The following is a 24,280-nucleotide window of genomic DNA, read 5'->3' as shown; positions in this document are numbered from 1 at the left end:
TCCAAAAAGGAGGCAGCTTTTTTCTTTCTGCATGTCCTCCAATGGGAATGTCCTTTGTCAAGCATAAAATTCTCTTCATTTCTCACCAACCCTCTTGCTCTCAAGAACATATAAACTTAGGAAGTTTACTTAGAAAACAATGATTCTCTTTCCCCCCTAGAACTTCCTGGGGTAAGGATATTTTTTCTCTTTAGCTTAACTCTCTTTTTGTGGTTGAAGGTGGGAAAAGCCTTTGACAGTACATCCTCCAACCAAGAACTAGAAGACATAGCATCAGAGCCTTCCAAGGATCATGTATTCTGGGTTGAAAACTTTGGAGCACTCAAGAATATCCAAAAACAGCTGAAAGAGAAGATCTTTGCCATTGAGGGTAAGTTACAGCCTCAGTCCTTGAGCCCTTAAAATGTTTCACTCTCCAAATCAATCTCCCATGATGTAGAAATTTTGCTCCAGTACAGGTTTTCTCCCTAGGCAACTATGTGACACAGTGGATAGAGTGATAGTTCTGATGTCAGGAAGATCTGAACTCAAATTCAGCCTTAGATATTTACTAGCTGTGTAACTCTGGACAAATAACTTAACCTCTGTTTGTTTTGATTTCCTCAATTACAAAATGGAGATCATATATCACCTGTTTCCCAGGATTGTTGTAAGGAGCAGATGAGAGATTTATAAAGTGCCTAGAATATATATATATTTACATTTTATATATGCATATATATATATATTTACATTTTATATATATATGTACATTTTATATATATACATGTATATATATATACACTGCATTCCCTGTCTAAGCTATTGCACTGTGACCACATTCAAAGCTTATGCCTTTTTCTCTTGACTATCCAAACTCCTTTCAAACAAAAACTTATCTTTACTGTTCACAGGTACCAAATCTAGGGACAGTATTGCCTTCCAGTATGAAATGTCACAGGAGGGCTTCAGTGCTGCACTTATATCCGTGAGTAGATCTTTCACTAGGACAGATGACATAGGGGAGAGGGGAGAGAAAAAGGAAAAGAGGAAGGGAAGACAAGGCCCAGAAGAAAATTGTTGAATAAATGACAGGCTCTTCTGTTTAGGATGCTCCATTCTCCAAATATCCCTAATTCTAAAATGTTTTCTCCCAGGAAGGGCCTGTCCTTGGAGCTGTGGGGACCTTTGACTGGTCAGGCGGTGCCTTCATGTACTCCCTAACTGGAAATGCCATCTTCATTAAGATATCCAGTACAGATAAGGACATGAATGATGCTTACCTGGGTAAGTACGGAAAGGCTGGGAAAGAGCAGGGAGAAAAGGGTATGGGTATGAAGGGCAGGGTGGAAAATCTCATGTCTGGGAAGAGATTGATTTGGGAGAGGTCAGAAGGTGAGAGAAGTAAGGTAAAGACAAGATCCATTGGGACCTTTGTCTTTTCAGGTTATTCCACTGAGGCATTCATTTGGAATGGAGTTCAAAGTCTTGTTCTGGGAGCCCCTCGTTACCAGCACATTGGGAAGGTTGTGATCTTTGTGAATCTTCAAAGAACCTGGGTGCAGAAGGCTGAAGTCAAAGGCACAAAGGTGAAAAACTAAGAAGCTGAGATTATAAAGAAGAAAGGGCAGTTCTGTGGGGGAAAAGAAACAGAGTCCTGGGTATTGAGAGGGGCTCTAAAGAAGATTCTTATACTTGGAAGACACAGGGATTATACTTGCTCTTTCCTCTGGTAGGAGAAGAATGTGATTTCAGCCTCTATCTTCTCAGATTGGCTCCTATTTTGGGGCAACACTCTGCCCTGTGGATCTTAATGGAGATAGCAACACTGACCTGATCCTCATTGGAGCTCCTTATTACTATGAACAGAGCTATGGAGGCCAGGTGTCTGTCTGTTCATTATCTTGGCAGGTAAGGAGTTTTATAGGTGGGAATGGAAATATAGTTGGGAAAGTTGTCCAAAGAGATCTCTAAAAGGACAAGTGAATTCATGGAAAAAACTCATCAGCCCATTTAGATTTTAAAATAAGGGAGGGGATTCTAAGATTAGTGTCAGAAGGACTAAATCTGAGAATGAGCCCAGGGTAACTATAGAGAGCTCTCTCTCTTTCTGTCTGTCTCTCTCTCTACACACACACACACACTTAGGTATATATGTTTGTGTGTATGTGTGTATACATATATATATATATATATATGTATATAATGTATGTCTATGTACATATGTGTATGTGTGTATACAAAGAACCAGCTTTTAGTTTTATTTGTCATTTCAATGGAAGTTTTTTTGTTTTCCAGTTTATTTCTCCTCTAATTTTTAATATCTTCTTTCGTGCTTACTTTGAGTGTTTATTTATTGGCTTTCTAATTTTCAAAATTCATATGCAATTAGTAAATACTTTCTTTTCTATTTTGCTATGTCTGTTTGTTAGCTTTCTATTTTTCTTTCCTCCCCCTCTTATTGGATGACCTTACTATAATGTTCTTTGAAAAATGGTAGAAAATGTAAATGGCTCCACAGACTGAAAAAGGACAAACATCCCTATTTTAGAAAGAAGGGGGGAGGAAAGTTTGCAAATTATACAAACCAGTATATTTCACTTCAATCCCTGTCAAAATACCAGAATATATTAATAAAGGAATGAAAAGAAACTTTCAAAAAAAAAGTGCTGATCCCCAAGACCTCACATTATTTTTATTTTTTTATTTTTTTGCTGAGGCATTAGGAGTTAAGTGACTTGCCCAGGGTCACACCAGGAAGTGTAAATATCTAAAGCCAGATTTTGAACTTGGGTCTTCCTGACCTCAGGGCTGGTGTTCTATCCATTATGCCACCTAGCTGCCCCTGACCTCACATTATTTCTTCACAAATTAACCCTTACTGTCTTCTATGAACAGTGCTAGTAGACTGTTGGATCAAGTGAATAATATTTACTTTAACTTCAGCAAAGTATCCAACAAAGTGTCTCATACCATTCTTGTGGAAAATAATGAAAAGATGTAGGATATTTCAATTCACTAAATTGAAACTGGTTAAAGTGCTTGAACCAGAGTAATGATTAATGGGGTAGTAGCAACCTGAAATGAGCTCTCTGAGTACTTCAAGAATATGTCTATAGCTTTATACCATTTATTATTTTTATCTGTGATTTAAAAATAATAGTTAGCATTTATAGAGTGCCTACTATGTGCCAGACTCTGTGCTAATCACTTTACAAATTCCTCATTTTATCTTCATGACAACTTTGGGAGATAGATACTGTTATTATCTCCATTTTATATATTAGTAAACTGAGATAGTCAGAAGTTGTGACCAGTCCAAGATTACATAGTTAGTGTCTGAGGATGGATTTGAACTCAAACCTTCCTGATTTCAGGCTTTGCTCTCTATCTACTGTGCCAGCTAATTGCATAAAGTTAAAAAAAAAATGACAGATGATCCATAGCTAGGAGAGATGGCTAACACCCTAACTGTATTAGCATAGAGTGTATGTAATAGATGTAATGCTTACCAGAGTGACAGATGACACAAAGATAGCAGGGATAATTAATAACTCTAGACAACAAAGTTAATACACAAAAACTTTTAGACAGGTTGGAACATTGGACTGAATGATGAACTGACACAAATTGGATGGCAGAAATGAGATCTCAAAAGACTTCCACATGCTAAAACATCAAGACAAAATTAATACAATGGAACTTAATAGTCATAAATAAAATCTTATACTTGGTACACACACATACATACATATACTCACAATCAACTTCAAAAGAACAAAATGAAGAAAGTCTGAAAGTTTTAGTGGATTGCAAACTTAATATCAGTATAATAAATCACCAAAAAATAAAATAAATAAAACTAACATGATCTGAGACTGAAATAGTGTCCAAAATAATGAAAATTATATTCTTATTATATTATACGCCAGTTAGTATCTAGAGGATTTTATTCAATATTTTAGAAAGGGCACTGATAAACTGGAGAAATCCAGTAATCAGAATGGTAAAAGGGCTCATAATCATACTATAGGAGGGTGAGTTGAACAAATGGAGAAGAGAGTGAAGGGGATGAGAGGGACAATGTGGTAGCTATTACAAGTATGTGGAAAGGGGGTTAGACTTTGTTCTGCTTAATTTCACAAGGTATAAGTAAGAAAAAAAGAAGATTCTGGGAGGTTGCCACATGGAACGGGAAGCCTCTGGATCTGTAGTGGGGTGGGTACCCCTTACTATTGCTCTCCAAGCAAAAGCTGTATGAAAACTTGTTGGGTATTTTGAAGGCAGAATTCTTAGATGGCAGAATTCTTAGATCCATATCAGAGGATCCTATTGTTCCTTCTGGTTCTGTGATCCTATTATTTTGTAGAATGAAATTCAGGTACAAAATTAAAAGTTTGCTTAGATTTTCAAACATATCACAACTTTAATTTTTTCAGAAAACCAAGTGGCAGTGTAATAGCATTCTTCACGGGCAGCAAGGACACCCCTTGGGCCGTTTTGGGGCAGCTTTGGCTGTGCTAGGGGATATAAATGGAGATAAGCTAATAGATGTGGCTGTGGGAGCACCAGGGGAGGAAGAAAACCATGGAGCCATTTATTTGTTTCATGGAATGGCTGAATCCAGCTTCAATCCTTCCTATACTCAGGTAAATTTCTGTCATGATCTGAATTAACACAAAGTTCCCAAGCTGATTTACCTTTGAGTCTAATCTATCCCATTACTATGTCCCAATCCATACGCTATTCTTCACTACTTCTCTGATTCTACTTTCAATTTCTCCCCAGAGAATCAGTGGCTCCCTTGTTTCCCCCACAATCCAATATTTTGGTCAGTCACTGAGTGGAGGTCAAGACATCACCCAGGATGGCCTTATGGATGTGGCAGTGGGAGCCAAAGGACAGGTATTGCTTTTCAGGTGAGGACAATCTTTCTTCCTATTGTTATCCTTAAATCAACATACTGTTCCTTTACAACCCACCTTGCTTTAAGAATATAAGTATTTTGTTTTTGGTCCCTGTTTAACATTCCACAGGACACAGCCAGTGCTGAAAGTTAAAGTGTCTATCCAGTTTATGCCAGCAGAATTGTCAAGGTCTGTGTTTGAGTGCCAAGCACAGGAAGTCACCAACAAGGAAGCAGGGAGCTCTAGGATATGCCTTACTATCTCCAAAAGTATTCGAGACAGGTTAAGTGAGTACACTTACTATTAGACCCAACCATCCTCCCTTTAGTCTCCTGTAGAGTCCATCATCCCATTCCTGAAGGTATACATCTGCCCAAGAATCTCCAGCCCACCTCTAAAATGGATTGAGAAGCTCTCTATTCTTTTGTTTCACCTCCAGCTGACATCCAAAGTTCTGTGAGTTATGACCTAACACTGGATCCTGGACGCCTGAGCCCTCGTGCCATCTTTGATGAGAAAAAATCCCGGATACTAAATCGAGTTAAAATCCTGGGACTGGGAAATCACTGTGAGACTGCGAAGCTGCTTTTGCCAGTGAGTTTGGGGATGATTGTATGGGTTTATGAGAAGGGGATAATGCTTGTAAAGGCAATCATGAAAAGCAGAAAAAAGGTTTGAGCAAGAAGAGAATGAGCTGATGGTAAACTTGTATTCTGAGAAGATAATATGGATAGAATGGAGGGAAAACTGGAGGATTCTCTTTATAATTTGCATTCTCAGTGCCAAGCACAGTCTCTTGCACATAGTAGGAGCCCAGTAAAAGTTTTTTGTTCAATTCATTCATTGATTGATTCCCACAGGAATGTGTGGAGGATTCAGTGACTCCCATCATTCTGCGCCTCAACTTCAGTCTAGTGGGACAGCCCATCCCTTCTTCTGGGAACCTCCGACCTGTTCTTGCTAAGGACTCTCAGAAAATCTTCACAGCAGCTGTGGGTTCCAGTTTCTGTATACTTTGAAATTGAGAGGGAGGTGGGATTTCAGGAAGTAGAAAGAAAGAAGCTCTAAAATAACTTTCTTTTTCACAGCTCCCTTTTGAAAAGAATTGTGGTGATGATCATATCTGTAAAGATGATCTCAGTATCACTTTGGGTGTCTCCGGGTAAGATATTTTACTTTAATCCTCTCTCTCTCTGATCCCTAAGCTCTTTTACAGAATCCAGGACATTTATCTTCTAACTTTGTACTTTAATCTTTAGTATTCTCTGACAACCTGGCTCTTTGCTAAAACCCATGTGACTCAGTTATATATCCCAGTAGCCTCCCACACTTCTATGGCCAAACCCAGTCACAGTTCAAATGGAAATTTTCCATCTTCTTTCCCTTCCCCTTTCAGGCTGCAGACCTTATTGGTAGGATACTATCTTGAACTGGATATTGAAGTGACAGTGAGGAACCAGGGTGAGGACTCTTACAGAACTATGGTCACCTTCACATATCCCCCAGGATTGTCCTATCGTCGAGTGTCAGTGATCCAGGTAAACCACCTCCTTAGTATAGTTTCAGCTGCACAAATGCAGAATGGGGAAGACCTTGTTTAACAGATTTCATGTTGAAAATATCTGATTGCAGGTTAGTGATTTTGAGGTAATCAAATATCAATTTATTGTATTGTTTTCTCTCCCCTTCTCTCAAAAAGAAATGTCAGGGTTCCTAGAATCATATTGAGCCAGAAGGGAACTTTGAATTTATCAAGTCCAACTCCTTGATTTTATTGATACAAAACTAGGGCACAAAAGAGGCTTGCCCAGGATCACATAACTAGTAAGTGACTGGGATAGAGTTTGAACCTGGATTTTCCTAACTCCAAGTCTAGTGCCTCATGTACATCATACTGTTTCCTCATACACTATTGGGGGGGGGGGGAGTTGTAGAGAATAACTGAAGAGGACACTGAATCAGATCTCCTTTTTCACATTACTGCCTACCTTTGGTGAAAATTGTCCCTTCAGTGAGTGATTTATGATAACTTACCACTCTGGAGAAAAGGAAGCACAACACATACATAAAATCGACATAGAATCTAAAGGAGTCTCAAAGAGAATTCTTGGTAGTCAAAAGTTTTAGGCTAGATAAAGACAAGTTAAAGATGTTTTGAATAGGGTCTTTACTAGATAGCTGAGACTGATGAGGCTTATGGTCTCAACTTGGTCAGTAGAGAAAGTAAAAGAGTATTTAACTTTATTTTTTTCCCAATAAGAAAATTAGAAATTATGTAAAATATTTCCATTTAGTCATTTTTGTACAAAAAACTCAAATAAAAGAAAAAATGAAAGAAATAAATTAAAAATAGTAAGTCTTAGTCTGTATTCAGTCAGCACTAGTTCTTTCTCTGGAGGTAGATAGTATATTTCATCATCTTTGGGGATCGTCTTAGATCACTGTATTGCTGAGAACAGCCAAGTCATTCACAGGTCCTCATCAAACAATATTGGTATTACTTTGTACAATGTTCTCCTAGTTTTATTCACTTCACTACACATCAATTCATATAAGTCTTTCCAGATTTTTCTGCAGCCATACTATTTGTCATTTCTTATTGAACAATAATATTCCATTACAATCATATTATATACTTACATACATATAACTTGTCATTCCCCTTATGATGAACATTCTTTTGTTGATCTAATTTCTTATGAGTGTGACAGTGTAAATCTTAACCTACGTTTACTTCTGTCTTTTTTATCTTTTTAAGAAGAGTAGATAGTAATTCCTAGGGGTTCCAGCAAGATTGCAACACCAGAAATGACTCTATGGATAGCTCATATCCTGTCTCAGATTGCTGGGATGAGAGAGACAACTATAGCAACTTCAAAGATAGCTGAAGAGAGAGAGTTGTAACTCAATGCCCTCCTTCATCCCCAGCAAGATTTTTTGTATAAAAAGAGCCTAATTTCTGACACTCAATAGAGATGCTAAGGTTTGTTTGTGGGGAATTTTTAAAGGGATTCTAAAATAGTGACTGGCTGAAATGAATGCTGAGTGTGGGACTGGAGGAATCATTCTTCCTGTCTCTCATTAGGATTTTTAATTTATTGTCTATAAAAACTAGAGCACTACTAAAGATGTTGTTTGTCCTTCCTAACCGAAGAGGACCTTTGACATTATCAAGAGGATGTCTTGACTTGCAAATGAATTGGATTTCAGTGCAGTCATCAACCTCAGTCTCTCCTCCAGTCATTGAAGTCCATGGCAAGATATAAGTCAAAATGACTTGACAGTGACCCCTATTGCAAGGATTACATTGACCTTTTTAAACAAGGCCTTTCCCAGGTCTGAGACAATGCTCATTCAGTATATAAGAACTGAGGCAAAAAAAAAATATCCTACTTTGCCTTTATAAAAGAATCAATCTAAAAAGGAAGACCCTTGAGGTTTCTAGCCAAAACAGAAACAACTGCAATTGATAATAAATTATTCTCCCTACCTCTTGATAGAGAGCTGACAAAACAGAATGAAGCACATATTTTCAGAAAAGATCAATGAACATTGTCATAATTTGGGAAACAGAGAAATTTTCTTAAAAGCTTAGGGATTTAAGGCAAAATAATAAAATTGCTCAAGGAAGGGAATGACTGTCAAAGCATCCAAAGTAAACTTTTTAAATTTTTGTTTTCTCTAACTCAGTTTACCAAAATCAAGAGGAATGGCCTTGGAGCTTACTCCAAAGTCACTGCTCTCATTTTTTGTTTCATGGATCCTTTTGACAATCTGGTGGTTATCTGGACCCTTTCTCAAGAATAATATTTTGCAATAATTGGAAAATGCACTAAATCTCAATTAGTAAAAATCAAAATGTAATTTTTTTTTCTTTTGTAAGTTCATGGATTCCCTGAAATCTATCCCGTAATACTATGTTCTTTTTGGGAATCCATATACCTCAGCTAAGAATTCCTGTTTTTATAGTGAGAACTTTACTTTCAAACTCTATATATGATCGTTTATCTAGATAGGGATGGGGGAAAGGGATAAAGACTTCACTAGAATTCTAATCTTAAGGAAGAAAAGGTCTCGATTTGTCTATATATGCACATGCTATACACATGTACACATTTTCTGGCAAGCAATAACAATTCATTTCTATTAATGAGAGAAGATTGGTCTTACAAATACACAAATCCTAAATAGCATCTTTTAAGATTGTATGTTTCTTTAATAGCAGATGTCCTCATAGATCCTCTTTATATCTTTGCATTGTTCTCAATTGATGTTAGGTTTTTTTTTAATACATCCCTTTCCTCTAGAACTCAATGCATCAGCTGCATTCCCCACGTTTAGTTTGTGAAACAGCAGCCATGTCGGAGATGGAGAATTTAAGAAGCAGTAGCTGTAGCATCAACTACCCGATCTTCCGAATGAGTACTACGGTCAGTAACTTCACCTGCCAGCTTTTCCTCTGATTATTCTTCCCTATTTCATTCATCCTTTGACTTTCTACTTTCTGTTTCATTCTCTTCCATCAGGTAACTTTCATAGTGACATTTGATGTGTCCCCTACAGCCAACTTTGGAGACCAGGTGATCATCAAAGCCACTGTGAGCAGGTAAGACCAAAGCCCATAAAAACTAGTTCATTCATTCAGGAAACATTTAGTAAGCCCTGCTATATTCTGTGTGCAGAGAGATATTTAATACTTAATATAATAAGAAGCCTTTATTTTTATATCTATTCTCCCATTAGATTATCAATTCCCTGAAGTCAAGAATTGTTTTTGCCTTTCTTTATATCCCCATAACGCAACATAGTGTCTGACACATTGTAGGCATTTGATAAATACTTCTTGACATGAGATTAGCATGAAAGCCTTCTTCTCTTGGGTTACTTCCTAAGTGATCACCTTCCTCTTTTTTCCAGTGAGAACAACACACCAATGACCGATAAAAACATCTTCCAACTGAAACTACCAGTAAAATATGCCACCTACATAGTGATCAACAGGTACCACTCTCTATTCTTTAAGACTCAGTCATCCCTAAGGACCTCCTTCATAACTCCTCTAGGAGCTGCACTTTTATGTTAATGTGATTTTATTATTGCCCTTCATATTAGAATATGTGGCATTGTAGATAGTGCTCTGGGTCTACAGTCAAGAAATATCATCTTCCTCATTCAAATTTGATCTCAGAAGTTTACTAGTTGTGTGACCCTGGACAATGCCTCAGTTTCTCATCTGCAAAATGAGCTGGGAAGGAAATGGTAAACCTCTGCCAAGAAAATCCCAAAATGGAGTCAGAGTCATACATAACTTAAAACAATTAGGATATCATGCTAATCGTGACAGAATAACTGAGTGCCAGAAATAACATTTATAGATTTCCTTTTATGTGAAGCACTTTCCTAAAAGATATTTATTTAGACCTAAATTTATACAAAATACATCATCTCACTGAATTCTCACAACAGCCATATGAGAGAAGTAGCATGTGTCATTACTCCCATTTGGACATTGAGCTTCAGAAAAAGAGTGATAGGTTCAAAGTCACACAAATAAGTAATATAGTCAGGACCCAAACATAGCTCTGGTGGTTCCAAATTCAGGGCTCTTTCCATGATGACTCTAAAACTGGTTTAGCTCATTTCTATACAGATTAATAACAGAAGGAAAAGATATAATCCCTACCCCTACTTTCATCATTTAAAAATTTGTGGTTGCAATAAAACTTAAAACTAAGAAACAGAAAAAAACAGAAGATAATCAAGTGTCAATTCCTTAATTCCCATTCTTTAAGAGTTCTGAGAAGGAACAAATCACTCTATATCTTGTGTGACTTCAGAGTGTTTTTTGTAGAAAAGTGTGATTTGAATGGGGACTTGAATGGTGGACACATGAAAGAGAAAGACAGCACAGTTTTTTCAGGGGTCAATGAAAAGACCAGTTGAGTTAGAATTGATGAGCTCTGAATGAGAAGTTTTAAGAGTAATAAAAGTTAAGGGGTTGCAGGATACAAAACAAACCCACATAAGTCATCAGCACTTTTATATATTACTAACAAAATCCAACAGTTATAGAGTTACAAAGAGAAATTCCATTTAAAGTAACTGCCAATAATATAAAGTATTTGAGAATTTATCTGCCAAGGGAAAGTCGGGAACTATATGAGCAAAACTACAAAACACTTTTCACACAAATTAAGTCAGATCTAACCAATTGGAAAAATGTTAAGTGCTCCTGGATAGGTGAAGCAAATATAATAAAGATAACAATACTACCTAAACTAATCTATTTATTTAGTGCAATATCAATCAGACTCCCAAAAAACTATTTTAATGACCTAGAAAAAATAACAAAAAATTCATTTGGAAGAACAAAAGGTCAAGATTTTCAGGGAACTAATGAAAAAAAAATCAAATGAAGGTGCCTAGCTGTACCTGATGTAAAACTATTATAAAGCAGCAGTTACCAAAATCATTTGGTATTGGCTAAGAAATAGACTAATTGATCAGCAGAATAGATTAGGTTCAAAGGACAAAATAATCAATAACCTTAATAATCTAGTGTTTGACAAACCCAAAGACCCCAACTTTTGGGATAAGCACTCACTGTTTGACAAAAACTGCTGAGAAAATTAGAAAATAGTATGGCAGAAACTAGGTACTGATCCACACTTAACACCATACATCAGGATAAGGTCAAAATAGGTTCATGATCTAGGCATAAAGAATGAGATTATAAATAAATTAGAAGAACATAGGATAGTTTTCATCTCAGACCTATGGAGGAGGAAGGAATTTGTGACCAAAGAAGAACTAGAGATCATTATTGATCACAAAATAGAAAATTTTGATTATACCAAATTGAAAAGCTTTTGTACAAACAAAAACTAATGCAGACAAGATTAGAAGGAAAACAATAAAATGGGAAAACATTTTTACAGTCAAAGATTCTGACAAAAGCCTCATTTCCAAAAATAGAGAATTGACTCTAATTTATAAGAAATCAAGCCATTCTCCAATTGATAAATGGTCAAAGGATATGAACAGACAATTCTCAGATGAAGAAATTGAAACTATTTCTAGTCATATGAAAAAGTGCTCCAAGTCATTATTAATCAGAGAAATGCAAATTAAGACAACTCTGAGATACCACTACACACCTATCAGATTGGCTAAGATAATGCCAAATGTTTGAGGAGATATGGAAAAACTGGGACACTGATACATTATTGGTGGAATTGTGAATACATCCAGCCATTCTGGAGAGCAATTTGGAACTATGCTCAAAAAGCTATCAAACTATGTATACCCTTTGATCCAGCAGTGTTACTACTGGGCTTATATCCCAAAGAGATCTTTAAAAAGTGAAAGGGACCTGTATGTGCAAGAAGTTTGTGGCAGCCTTCTTTGTGGTGGCCAAAAACTGGAAACAGAGTGGATGCCCATCAATTGGAGAATGGCTGGATAAGTTATGGTGTATGAATATTATGGAATATTATTGTTCTGTAAGAAATGACCAGCAGGAGGATTTCAGAAAGGCCTGGAGAGACTTACATGAACTGATGATGAGTGAAATGAGCAGGACCAGGAGATCATTATACACTTCAACAACAATACTATATGATGATCAATTCTGATGGATGTGGCCCTCTTCAACAATGAGATGAACCAAATCAGTTCCATTTGTTCAATAATGAATAGAACCAGCTATACCCAGTGAAAAAACTCTGGGAAATGAGTCCAATCCCTCTGTTTTTGTCTGCTTGCATTTTTAATTTCCTTCACAGGTTAATTGTGTGCTATTTCAAAGTCCGATTCTTCTTGTGCAGCAAAATAACTGTATGGACATGTATACATATATTGTATTTAACATATACTTTAACATATTTAACATGTATTGATCTACCTGCCATCTGGGGAGGGAAAGGAGGAGAAAAATTGGAACAAAAGATTTGTCAATGCTGAAAATTTACCCATGCATATATCTTGCACATATATATATATATATAATATTAAAAAAAAAGTTAAGGGATGAGATTGGCAAATAATAATAGCTAACATTTATAATAGTATCTGGTGCTTTAAAAATATTATCCGAACCTTACAACTACCATGGGTGGTAGGTGCTTTTATCACCCCCATATTACAGATGAGGAAACTGAGATAGAGATTAAGTGCTTTGCCCAGCACTTAGGTCTTCCTGACTCCAGGTCCAAAGTTTGAATTAGATAACATTGAAAGTCACAATAGTTTAAAAGAGATGGTAGGCAGTAGGGGGCCATGATAAGTTGTAAAGCAATGACAATAACAAATCAAAATAAAGCCAAGAAATAGTTCTTGAATATTTGCATTGTGTCCTTGAGGACAGGGACTATTTCGTGTTTGTCTCTGAATCCCTCACTACTGTGAGCAAGTGAAACCGAAGTACATGAAAACTTCATTCATTTAGGAAACATTTATTAAGTACCTACTACATGTTGTATACTGAAATATATAGTATTCAATATTCAACCTATCTGTGTTCACGAGGGATCTCTGAAGGGGAAATCTAACAGTTAAGAATGGCTGACCTTTTCTAAAGGCTTATTTGTTTGAAGTGAGAGGGGAACACAAAGGAGGATGTGGCCAATGGTTTGAGTTTATTATAGCGGAAGGAAAGGAACTGCTAGAATTAAGCCCTGGGCAGCAGAGGTGTGAGCAGCTCCAGGAAGGGCGATTAACTACGTGGATTGAGCAACATCGTGGGAGAGTGACTACTTATTAAGAATCTAAAAGAGACCTTAGAAATCATCTAGTTTCCTGAAAGAATTATGATTAAAAATGCTATCCATCTCCAGGGAAGAAAATGCAGTATACTTTTTTTTTTTTTAACTTTGGTTATTAATCTTGGGGAGATTTTTTTGGTTTCCATTTTCTTTTGCAACATAGCTAATATGGAAATATTTTTGCAAGACTAAACATATATAATTTATATCAAATTACTTGCCTTTTCTAGGAAGGGAGAAAGACTATGAAACACTTTTTTTTTAATACAGACAAATTTTTAAAACATGTTTAAAATGTTTAAATATTATATTTACATGTAATTGAGAAAAGTGAAAGAAAAATTTAGTGTAAAAATGAAATCATCTATTCCAACTTGCTCATTTTACAGATGAGGAAACTGAGGTCCATCTGTGTTAAGTGATTTGCAAGATCACACGGGCAGTAAGCAGTGAAGTCAGAATTAGAATCCAAGACACCTGATTCCATATCTAATGTTCCTAGAAGAGAGGTTTGATGCTAGAAATAATTTCAAAGTTAATCTGTTACTGTGAACCTTACTGGGCAGAAGAGAAGTCATAATTCCCTTCTTTCTCCTCTCTCCCCAGAGACACACACGTCATCATCAATGTCCTTTCTAGCATCAGAACAATGGGGCAATGCCCAAACCCAGGCCATGAAGATCAAGATATTTAGAATTTTCCAAAGAAAAAGATTTTTAAATCAGAAGAGGAAGTATCATATATTGTTCTAAACTTGGATTTTTTTCCTAGCTAAGAGGCCTTTTATGGCACAGGACACAGATTGTTGGGCTTAAGAGTCAAGAAAACATGAGTTCAAATTCCAGCTTTTGACACTTAACAGCTGAGAAACTCTAAATATGCCCCTTAATCTTTCTGAGGATAATATCCATCTCCCAGGCATCTTGGGAGTTTTAAATAAGACAATGCATATGAAGTAAAAATGCCAGATTTGGAATCAGGAAGACCTTTGTCCAAATCCAGCCTTACTTATTTACAGACATTTACTAGTTTATAAACGTCAGCAAGTCATTTCATTTGCCTGTTTCAATTTCCTAAACTATAAAGTAGGGATTGCAATAATGATTGCAAATCATTATTAAATATATATGTGTATATGGATATGTATGTACATGCACATGTATGGTTGTGTGCCCGTGTATTTATGTGTGCGTGCACGTGTGTTCACATATGTGCTTATGAACATTTGTCTGGGATTCAAGAGAACCCTAGAACTTATGAATTGGAAGTTACATTAAAGAAAGTATGGTCGACTCCTTTTTATAGAGTAGGAAACAAGAGGAAATTAACTTGGCCAAGACCACATAACAAGTTTGTGACCATCTGGATTAGAATACAAGTCTCTGCTAAACCTAACATATTGTCATCCTGTTGTCAGTCATGTCTGACTCTACATGAGCCTGTGGACATGGTCCATAGGGTTTTCTTGGCCAAGATACTGGGGTGGTTTGCCATTTCTTTATCCAGTATGTTCTCATTTTACAGATAAGGAACTGAGGTAAATAAAAAGTAAGTAGCTTGCTCAGGATCACCCAATTAGTAAGAATCTGAGGCTGGAGTTGAACTCAGCTCGTCCTGACTTATCTCAGTGTTCTATCCATTGCACCATCTAGCTGCCCTATGCCTAGTACAGCTGATATTTTTGTACCTACTTTGCATAGTTTTGTCCACTTTCTCAGGCAGTGGTTTCCCTGGTTTGCAAGTGATTAAAGCATTTAAACCATTCAAAACTCCAAAGCCACAATAGTATTCACTTTCCCAAACAGCTACTCTTCCCATCGGCTCTCCTTGTCCCTTCATCCCAATTCACAACAAGCACCCTTAGCCCCACTATCACAATTGTGTGACTTTGGAGAAGTTCTATTGGACTTTGGGTAATCTCTTCTGTGGAAATTAGTCTAGGTGATCTCTAAGGTCCCTGTTAAGTCTGGAAATTCTGTGTATACATTGCTTAACTAATCTCAAACCTGATTCTTATTTAGGGACTCTCCATGATGTTGACATTAACATCTTTTCTTTTTCTGCCAGCATTGAAGACTCCACCAAGTATCTCAACTTCTCAGGTGCAGAAAAGAAGCAAATTAACATGACAGAGCACAAATACCGAGTGAGAGAGGAGGGGCCAAAATTCCTGGGAATCTGGGAAGGGTTTAGGACTAGCAGAGCCAAAACTAGAATGGAAAAAAATGGGGCTTTGTCCCATGGCACAGATATGGAGTGGGGATCCTTTCCTGCCTCTCAGTCCTCCAGAGGCACAGAGAAACACTACCCCCAGCTCCCACTGCCAGGGTAGCATCCCTCACCCTTATGTCTCAACCTTTTATGATGAGTATTCTCTGGAATGTGGGCTTCCTACCATCTTTCATACTAAATATTTCAGTGGTAGGACTGTCATATATATCACTACAATCCACACTGCCCTCTCCACACTGAAATTGTCCCAGGCTCAGTTTCAGTGAGCGTACTTAGGCACAAAATGTATGGGGGGTGGGTGGGAATGTAAATAGGATCTAGTGTAAGTTGGGGGAAACCGAGGAGAAGGCAGTATTCAAAACATTGTTTTCTATCTTCTCTGCAGGTAAATAACCTGGGGCAGAGGGCTTTACCTATTCACATAGACTTCTGGGTCCCCACGGAATTGAACCACGAGCCTGTGTGGAATCTGACAGACATCATTCATCCTCAGGTACTTGTGGATCAGATGCAGGAGTTACCCTTCCACGGCTTTTCTTTGAATGAGACCTTAGCTTCCCTGTTTCTCCAATTCTCCTATTTCATACTAAAGACCTTGTCTCTGATTTTTTCTCTCCCTAGGATTCATCAATTCAGTGTTCCACAGAAAGAAAACAACCCCTTCACTCTGACTTCCTGACCCACATGCAGAAGAGCGCAGTGCTGGTGAGAATGGACTTTAAAATTAGCCCCAATTTGTTAAGAGTACACAGAGGTTCAGTCTTATGTTGGGTAGTTAATTTACCTCAGAGATACCTCTGACTCATATCTAACTCTACTCTCTCACCTCAAACAAAACAGAGGTCAAGGTTATTTTGAGCACTAAACCCTAACTCCAGCTCCTTCAGACCCTCGTTTTTCCCCTTCCCCAGAATTGCTCCATTGCTGTCTGCTTGAAAATTGGCTGTGATATCCCCACCATCAACATCCAAGAAGAGCTCGACTTCATCATTAAAGGCAATTTCTGCTTTGGCTGGATCAGCCAGGTATGTGGGGATGGGAATGGGGATGAAGGAACTTGACTTTAGAACTGGGAGAAATCACAAAAGACATTTGAGGCCATTGCCCTTAGTTTATAGATGAGATTACTGTGACCTTGAGAGGTCACATAGGGAGTAAGTATTAGAGGAGATATTGGAACTCAGTGCCTCTGACTATATCAAGGATTCTTAAGCTTGGATCAATAAACTTGTACTTTATTAGATTTTTTTTTCCATTTGGATGACATTTTATTTCACTGTAATCAGCATTGTGCAAGGTCTATAACAAGAATGGCTTGAATGGCTTAGACCCACTAACTCTTCAATAGACATTAATATATATTTCTATGAATTGAATCTATAATTTCTTTAAAACTTAGTTTGTATCCCATCCTTTGTCCCTATGCCAGGGAATTATTTTTGGTCAATAAAACATCTTTACCCACTCCTTACTTTTCCTACCTTAAAAAGTAGAAATTTCCAAGTATAAATAATAGATAAGCCTATTAGAAGAGAATATGGTTGAGAGAAAAGGAGTGGAGTCACATAATAATTCAACAATTCAAGCCTATATCTATACAAAGATATGTGTGTATGCATATATATATATTTACACATATGTATATACATATATATGAAATGCTTTTTTCTTTTTTTAATTAAAGCTTTCTAATTTTCAAAACATATGTATGAATAGTTCTTGCATATTAACCTTTGCAAAACCTTGTACTTTACTAGATTTTTAAATATTTTGATAACTATATTTCAATATAATTGATTTCCTTTGTGATCTTATTTTATGTATTTAAAAAGATTATTCTAAGAAGAGAGCCATAGTTTTATCAGATTGACAAAGGAGTCAATGATAAACATAAAAAAGAGATTAATTATCCTTACCCTACCTAGCTCCAATATTCCTCAGCTTCCTCCCAAAAGAGTCCTATATCCAAATCAGCCACATGGTCCTTATACTCAGATATTGCTATTCCCCACCCCAAAATAGACATTTCCCCTGCTTTATGACTTCCCCAGAACCAGCTATTTTAGCCTTCCTTTTTTTCTTTGGTAGACTCTGCAGAAGAAGCTGTCCTTCATGAATTCAGCTGAAATCATTTTTAGTGAATTGAAGTATTCCCAGCTTCCAGGACAAGAGGCCTTTTTGAGAACCCAGGTAATTGACCATAATGCCAACAAGGCCAGCAAATCTCTTTCTTGGTATAACATAAGTTTGTATTTAGGGTTGTTTATTGTTGCTGTTTTACTTAAGGTTGGGAGCCTACAATAGAAAAGTGGATTTCTTCATGGGTCTCCAGGTGCTTTTGTATAGGACACAAAAATAGTTAGAGGCTCAGGTGGTGCACTGGATCTAGAGTCTGAAGCACCTGAGTTCAAATTTAGCATTTTAGCTATTATTATTAGCTCAGATGATAATGAAGTTTGTCAGCAAAATCCAACCTTTTTAAATGGAAAAGATTCTCCAATATAGTCACATAATGTGCACTTAATAAATGGTGAATGATTGACTGATCGATTGGGACTCCTCCAAATCAGATAGAGACAGTGGTGGAACAGTATGAGATCCATAATCCCATCCCCCTCATCTTGGGCAGCAGTTTTGGAGGACTCCTGCTACTGGCACTCATTACGACTGGATTGTATAAGGTGAGACTTCTCCTCCCTAACCCACCATCCTCCTCCCATGTTTCTAACTTCCCTTTATTCTCTCTTGTCTTGTCCATCATGATTTTGCTTCCTTCTCTGTTCCTTCCCCAGCTTGGTTTCTTCAAACGTCAGTATAAGAACATGATGGAAAATTCAGGTGAAGGGCTTGCTCTGAAAAACGAAGAGTCCCAGGTCCTTGGCCCCTGACGTAGCCATTCCATTCTCCTAGGACCTGTTCTCAGAGGGGTAGAATCTTAATCCTCCCTTTCCTTGGGACAAAGGCAGGCTTGAGATAAGACTCCTTTTTGAGGCTGTTTCTACAAACTCTACTACATCGGACTAGGAATGAAACAGAATCCTTTATGATAACAACCACAGAGTGAACAAAACCTGTCATACTTTCTGGGAAACATTATAATTTTGGCATATTTTAATAAAATCTCTTGCCTATGAGTCAATCCACCTATTCTTTAGTCTTGCAATTTCACTTGGGGTACTGGTAGGCTTTGGGAACCATGACTGTTATGTGAAAATGGAGTCTTCTCTCTTATAAATTAGAGTGACACTGTGCCTGAGTGGGTTGATCTTTTCAGGATTGAGAATTGTCAGGCTGTGCCTGAGTGGGTTGATCTTTTCAGGATTGAGAATTGTCAGGCATAGGACACAAGCTAGCACCCCCAAAGGGGCTGTCTATTCTGAGATTAGAAGGGTCGTTCTTATCAGCCTTAAGGTGAGGACAAGTAACAGTTGTTTTTCACACCATCCACTCATAGTAAGAGAGGAAGGAATAAAAGTGAAGGCACTGTGTTGAGCTGTCAGCTTCAATGGTGATTTCCCATACATAGACCTCTCTCTCAACCCACCCCCTCCAGGGAAGTACAGCACTGAGAATAGCCTTTCATTTAATGCTACCAGATCAAGCCAATAGCCTAAGGAAAAGAGAGTAAAAAGAAATCAATCCTTTACTTGTTCTCTTTTTCCTGATGATCCTCCAACACATTCCTTTCTAAGGTGGGTAGAGATCATTAGAGAGGTCCAATTCTTAAAGATTATCAGATGATAGGCTCATAGATTCAGAACTGGAAGAAATATTGGAGGCTATTGTATCCAATTCTCTCATTTTACATATGAAGAAGAAACTTGAGGCAGAGAAAAATTAAATGATTTGTCCTTTCACAGGTATAAGAATATAAGGTTGGATTTGAACCCAATTTAATTTGATTTCAGAGCTACCATGCCAGTCTGCTTTAAAAAAAATTTTTCCTGCCCTTTGTGAATGAGCCTGTTCTAGACTTTCTGAATTCAAAACTCCAATGAAACATTTCACCCCCATGTGGGAGGAATGACTTTATTACTTCTTGGATCCCGATCCATCCACAACCATGGAACTCAAGTTCTTGATTGAACTACTCTGAATATATTGTGTCCCCATTAGAATAAAAGTTCCTTGCGAACTACTTTGGTTTTTGTATCAGTAGGCATGGTTTTTAACCTAGATTACACAAATTTTTCTTTTCCTTGATATTGTGATAACTGTTTCAATATACTTTGATTCTTTTGCAATCCTATGTATTTTATTTTGTTTTTAAAAACATTATTCTGTTGAAGACTATTTTTGCATGTATTTTGAAAATAAAAAGCTATTAATTAAAAAACCCACTATTCCAAGAAGAAATTCATAGGATTTCAATAAATTGCCAAGGGAATCCATTCCCCCCAAAATGTTAAGAATCCCTGCCCTAGAACTTAGCACTTCATGTGGATAACACATGAAACCAGAATATATGTCAAGAGAGTAGTAAACATGCTTTTTCTTAATTCATATCATCTTGGAAGGATGGAAAGTTTACAAGCTGCTAGAACTAGGTATGAAAACAGTTACACACACAAAAAAAATTGAAGTTTGGGACAGGGCCCCCTCTACCCCAGGAGCAGAACTTTAATATAAAGTTAAAAATCAAAAAATAGAATGGAAAAATGAACAAATAGGAAAAAACACCCTATAAAGTTACTGTGATGACAGGGAAAATCCAGACACAAACTCAGATAACAAAGTCAAAACTATTATATCCAAAGCCTCAAAGAAAATATGAATTGGGATGGACAGAAACGACTACACCCAGAGAAGGAACACTGGGAGGGGAATGTAAATTGTTAGCACTACTGTCTATCTACCCAGGTTACTTATACCTTCGGAAGCTAATAATTAATGTGCAACAAGAAAATGGTATTTACACACATATATTGTATCTAGGTTATATTGTAACACATGTAAAATATATGGGATTGCCTGTCATCAGAGGGAGGGAGTGGAGGGAGGGAGGGGATAATTTGGAAAAATGAATACAAGGGATAATGTTATCAAAAAAATTACTCATGCATATATAATGTCAAAAAAAATTATAAATAAAATTTTTTAAAAATATGAATTGGTGTCAGGCACAAAATGAATTCCTGGAAGAGCTCTCCCCTTCCCCACCAAAAAAAAATCAAATGAGGTGGATGAAAAATTGGAGGGAAAATTACAGAAATTGCAAAGATGAAAATCATGAAAAATTAGCTAACTGCTTGGTTAAAATACACACACACACACACACACACACACACACACACACACACACACAAATACTGAAAAAAAAAAAATCTGCCAAGTAGTATACTACTAACAGTCACTTGTTTTCACAGAAAAATTAAGCAAATTTGGGACTTTTTTTTTTTAATAAAAGTTCAAACACTCTTTAAAACATTTTGTCAAGATGTATGACTAGTGACTGATTGAAACTATATTGGCATATGTAAATTTGGCTGGGAAGAGACATTTGAAGTTATTTTATTTTCTTGTTTTGGTAGCATTTACCAATTTTTTTAAAATGGGTATTGGGACCATACCACAATAAAAAATAGTATTACTATAAAATAGTATTACTGATAAAAATCTGTTACATAGTAGATATAGAAAACTGGCATATATGTGATATGATCAAGAGAAATTCTCCAATAAATAAGTCCTTAAAAGATAAGAACAGCTGAGTAGGTAATGAGGAGATCAAATTATCATTCTTTTGCAGATGATATGATGGCATACTTAGAGAACCCTAGAGAATCAACTAAAAAACTATTAGAGATAATCCACAACTTTAGCAAAGTTGCAGGATACAAAATAAATCCACATAAATAAGCATTTTTATATATCACTAACCAAATCCAACAGCAAGAAATACAAAGAGAAATTCCACTTAAAATAACTGTCAATAGTATAAAATATTTGGGAATCTATCTGCCAAGGAAAAGTCAGGAACTATATGAGCAAAACTACAAAACACTTTACACACAAATAAAGTCAGATCTAAACAATTGGAAAAATATCAAATGCTCTTAGATAGATCTAGCGAATATAATAAAGATGACAATACTCCCTAAACTAATCTATTTATTTAGTGCTATACCAATCAAACTCCCAAAAAATTATTTTATTGACCTAGAAAAAATAACAACAAAATTCATCTGGAAGAACAAAAGGTCAAGAATTTCAAAGGAGTTAATGAAGAAAAAAGCAAATGAAAGCGGCCTACCTGTAAAAAGATCTAAAACTATATTATAAAGCAGTGGTCATCAAAACCATTTGGTTCTGGATAAGAAATAAGAGAAATTGATCAGTGGAATAGCTTAGATTCACAGAACAAAATAGTCAAAGTCAAAATAAGCTCATGATATAAACATAAAGAATGGTATTATTTTAAAAATTAGAAGAACATAGGATAGTTTATCTCTCAGATTTGTGGAGGAGGAAGGAACTAAAGAACTAAAGATCATTATTGATCACAAAATAAATAATTTTTATTTTATTAAGTTAAAAAGGTTTTGTACAAACAAAACTAATGCACACAAGATTAGAGAGAAGCAATAAACTGGGAAAATATTTTTACATCCAAGGGATCTGATAAAGGCTTCATTTCTAAAATATATAGAGATTGACGCAAATTTAATGTTCAAGCCATTCTCAAATTGATAAATGGCCAAAGGATATGAACAGACAATTTTCAGATGAAGAAATTGAAGCTACTTGTAGTCACATGGAAAGGTGCTCCAAATCACTATTGATTAGAGAAATACAAATTAAGATGAAGCTGAGATACCACTACACACCTGACAGATTAGCTAAAATGACAGGAAAAGATAATGACAAGTGTTGGAGGGGAGGTGGGAAAACTGGGACACTGACACATTGTTGGTGGAACTGTGAACAGATCCAACCATTCTGGAGAGCAGTTTGGAACTGTACTCAAAAAGTTATCAAATTGTGCATACCCTTTAACCCAGCAGTGTTTCTACTGAGATTATATTCCAGTAGTATAATCCCAAAGAGATTTTAAAGGAGGGAAAGGAACCCACACGTGCAAAAATGTTTGTGGCAGCCCTTTTTGTAGTGGCTAGAAACTGGAAAGTGAATAGGAGAATGGCTGAATAAATTATGGCATATGAATACTATGGAATATTATTGTTCTGTAAGAAACAACCAGCAGGATAATTTCAGAGAAGCCTGGAGAGACTTACATGAACCGATGCTGAGTGAAATGAGCAGAACCAGGAAATCATTATACATGGCAACAACAAAACTATAGGATGATCAATTCTGATGGATGTGGCTCTCTTCAACAATGAAAGGATTCAAACCAATTCCACTTGTTCAGTGATGTTCTACACCCAGAGAGAGAACCATGGGAATAGAGTGTGGAACACTACATAGCATTCCTACTCTCTCTGTTGTTATTTCCTCACATTTTGTTTTCTTTCTCAGTTTTTCTTTTCCTACCTTCTTGATCTGATTTTTCTTGTGCAGTAAGATAACTGTATAAATATGTATACCATATATATTGGTACATATTGGATTTAACATGTATTTCAACAGATTTAATATATATTGGACTATCTGCCAGCTAGGGGAGGGGGTAAGGAGAATAAGAGGAAAATTTGGAACAAAAGGTTTACAAGGGTCAATGTTGGAAAAAATTACCCATGCATATGTTTTATAAATAAAAAAAATTTTTAAAGATAAGAACAGCTTTCAAAATAAATATATGAAAATATCTTCCAAATCACTTTGAAAGAAACACAAGTCAAAGCAACTTTGAAGTTTTACCTCATATTCTCCAGATATTTAAGCAAAGGTGACAAAAATAGGGAGCTCCATTGTTGGAGCTGTGGATTAATCAAACCACTCTGTATAGTAGGTTGGAATTATAAAAGAAAAGTGGTTAAGCAATTCAATAAAGTTATAATGTGCATTATACAACCTTTGAAACACTACTCCTGGCACTGAGCATATATTCCCAAAGTAAAAGACAGAAAAAAGGGTTCAATTTACAATAAAATATTAATAATACTTTATGTAGTAGATATTGGCTTTAAAAATGGTATATACAACTAATGGAATATTATTAAACAAGAAGTAAAAAAATGAGTTAAGATAAATTCAAAGATACATAAGAACTGATGATGAGTGAAATAAGATGTCCTAAAAGAAAGTAACTACAGCTATGTAATTCAAAAATTTTCTAAATAGAAACCAAATGGAGCAATTTAAAAATTAATAATAGTGCTCAAAGACAGCTAATTAAACCTATTTCTTTCTTCTTAGAAGAAAGGGGAAAACCAGGGTAGAATGTTGCATAAATTGCCAAATAGTGGTCTCTCTGTACCAGCTGCTTTTTTTTTTTTA

General features: G+C 36.3%; 1 protein-coding gene across 3 annotated transcripts in view; it reads left to right on the top strand.

Annotated features, from left to right (window-relative positions):
- Nucleotides 1-19,021, top strand: part of LOC141550772 (integrin alpha-X-like) — a 33,335-nt gene extending 14,314 nt beyond the window's left edge. The window contains exons 9-30 of one of the 3 annotated variants that reach the window (XM_074281736.1): nt 220-370; nt 894-967; nt 1,137-1,266; nt 1,426-1,568; nt 1,750-1,890; nt 4,419-4,628; nt 4,768-4,898; nt 5,016-5,173; nt 5,326-5,480; nt 5,747-5,878; nt 5,975-6,048; nt 6,283-6,424; nt 9,194-9,316; nt 9,413-9,492; nt 9,804-9,887; nt 15,716-15,794; nt 16,266-16,373; nt 16,502-16,585; nt 16,792-16,905; nt 17,969-18,070; nt 18,451-18,561; nt 18,673-19,021. In XM_074281736.1, the coding sequence (XP_074137837.1) occupies nt 220-370; nt 894-967; nt 1,137-1,266; nt 1,426-1,568; nt 1,750-1,890; nt 4,419-4,628; nt 4,768-4,898; nt 5,016-5,173; nt 5,326-5,480; nt 5,747-5,878; nt 5,975-6,048; nt 6,283-6,424; nt 9,194-9,316; nt 9,413-9,492; nt 9,804-9,887; nt 15,716-15,794; nt 16,266-16,373; nt 16,502-16,585; nt 16,792-16,905; nt 17,969-18,070; nt 18,451-18,561; nt 18,673-18,768 (2,622 nt within the window). In that variant the 3' untranslated portion in view covers nt 18,769-19,021. Of the gene's footprint in view, nt 1-219; nt 371-893; nt 968-1,136; nt 1,267-1,425; nt 1,569-1,749; nt 1,891-4,418; nt 4,629-4,767; nt 4,899-5,015; nt 5,174-5,325; nt 5,481-5,746; nt 5,879-5,974; nt 6,049-6,282; nt 6,425-9,193; nt 9,317-9,412; nt 9,493-9,803; nt 9,888-14,037; nt 14,158-14,254; nt 15,797-16,265; nt 16,374-16,501; nt 16,586-16,791; nt 16,906-17,968; nt 18,071-18,450; nt 18,562-18,672 lie in introns of those variants that run through there. The other 2 variants (XR_012484681.1, XM_074281737.1) reach the window with 2 other exon arrangements.
- Nucleotides 19,022-24,280: the final 5,259 nt, after the last annotated feature.

The sequence above is a fragment of the Sminthopsis crassicaudata genome, chromosome 1 (genome assembly GCF_048593235.1).
Source record: "Sminthopsis crassicaudata isolate SCR6 chromosome 1, ASM4859323v1, whole genome shotgun sequence".
Taxonomy (NCBI): domain Eukaryota; kingdom Metazoa; phylum Chordata; class Mammalia; order Dasyuromorphia; family Dasyuridae; genus Sminthopsis; species Sminthopsis crassicaudata.
Note: the sequence above shows the minus strand (reverse complement) of the source record. Positions and strands in the feature narration are given on the sequence as shown.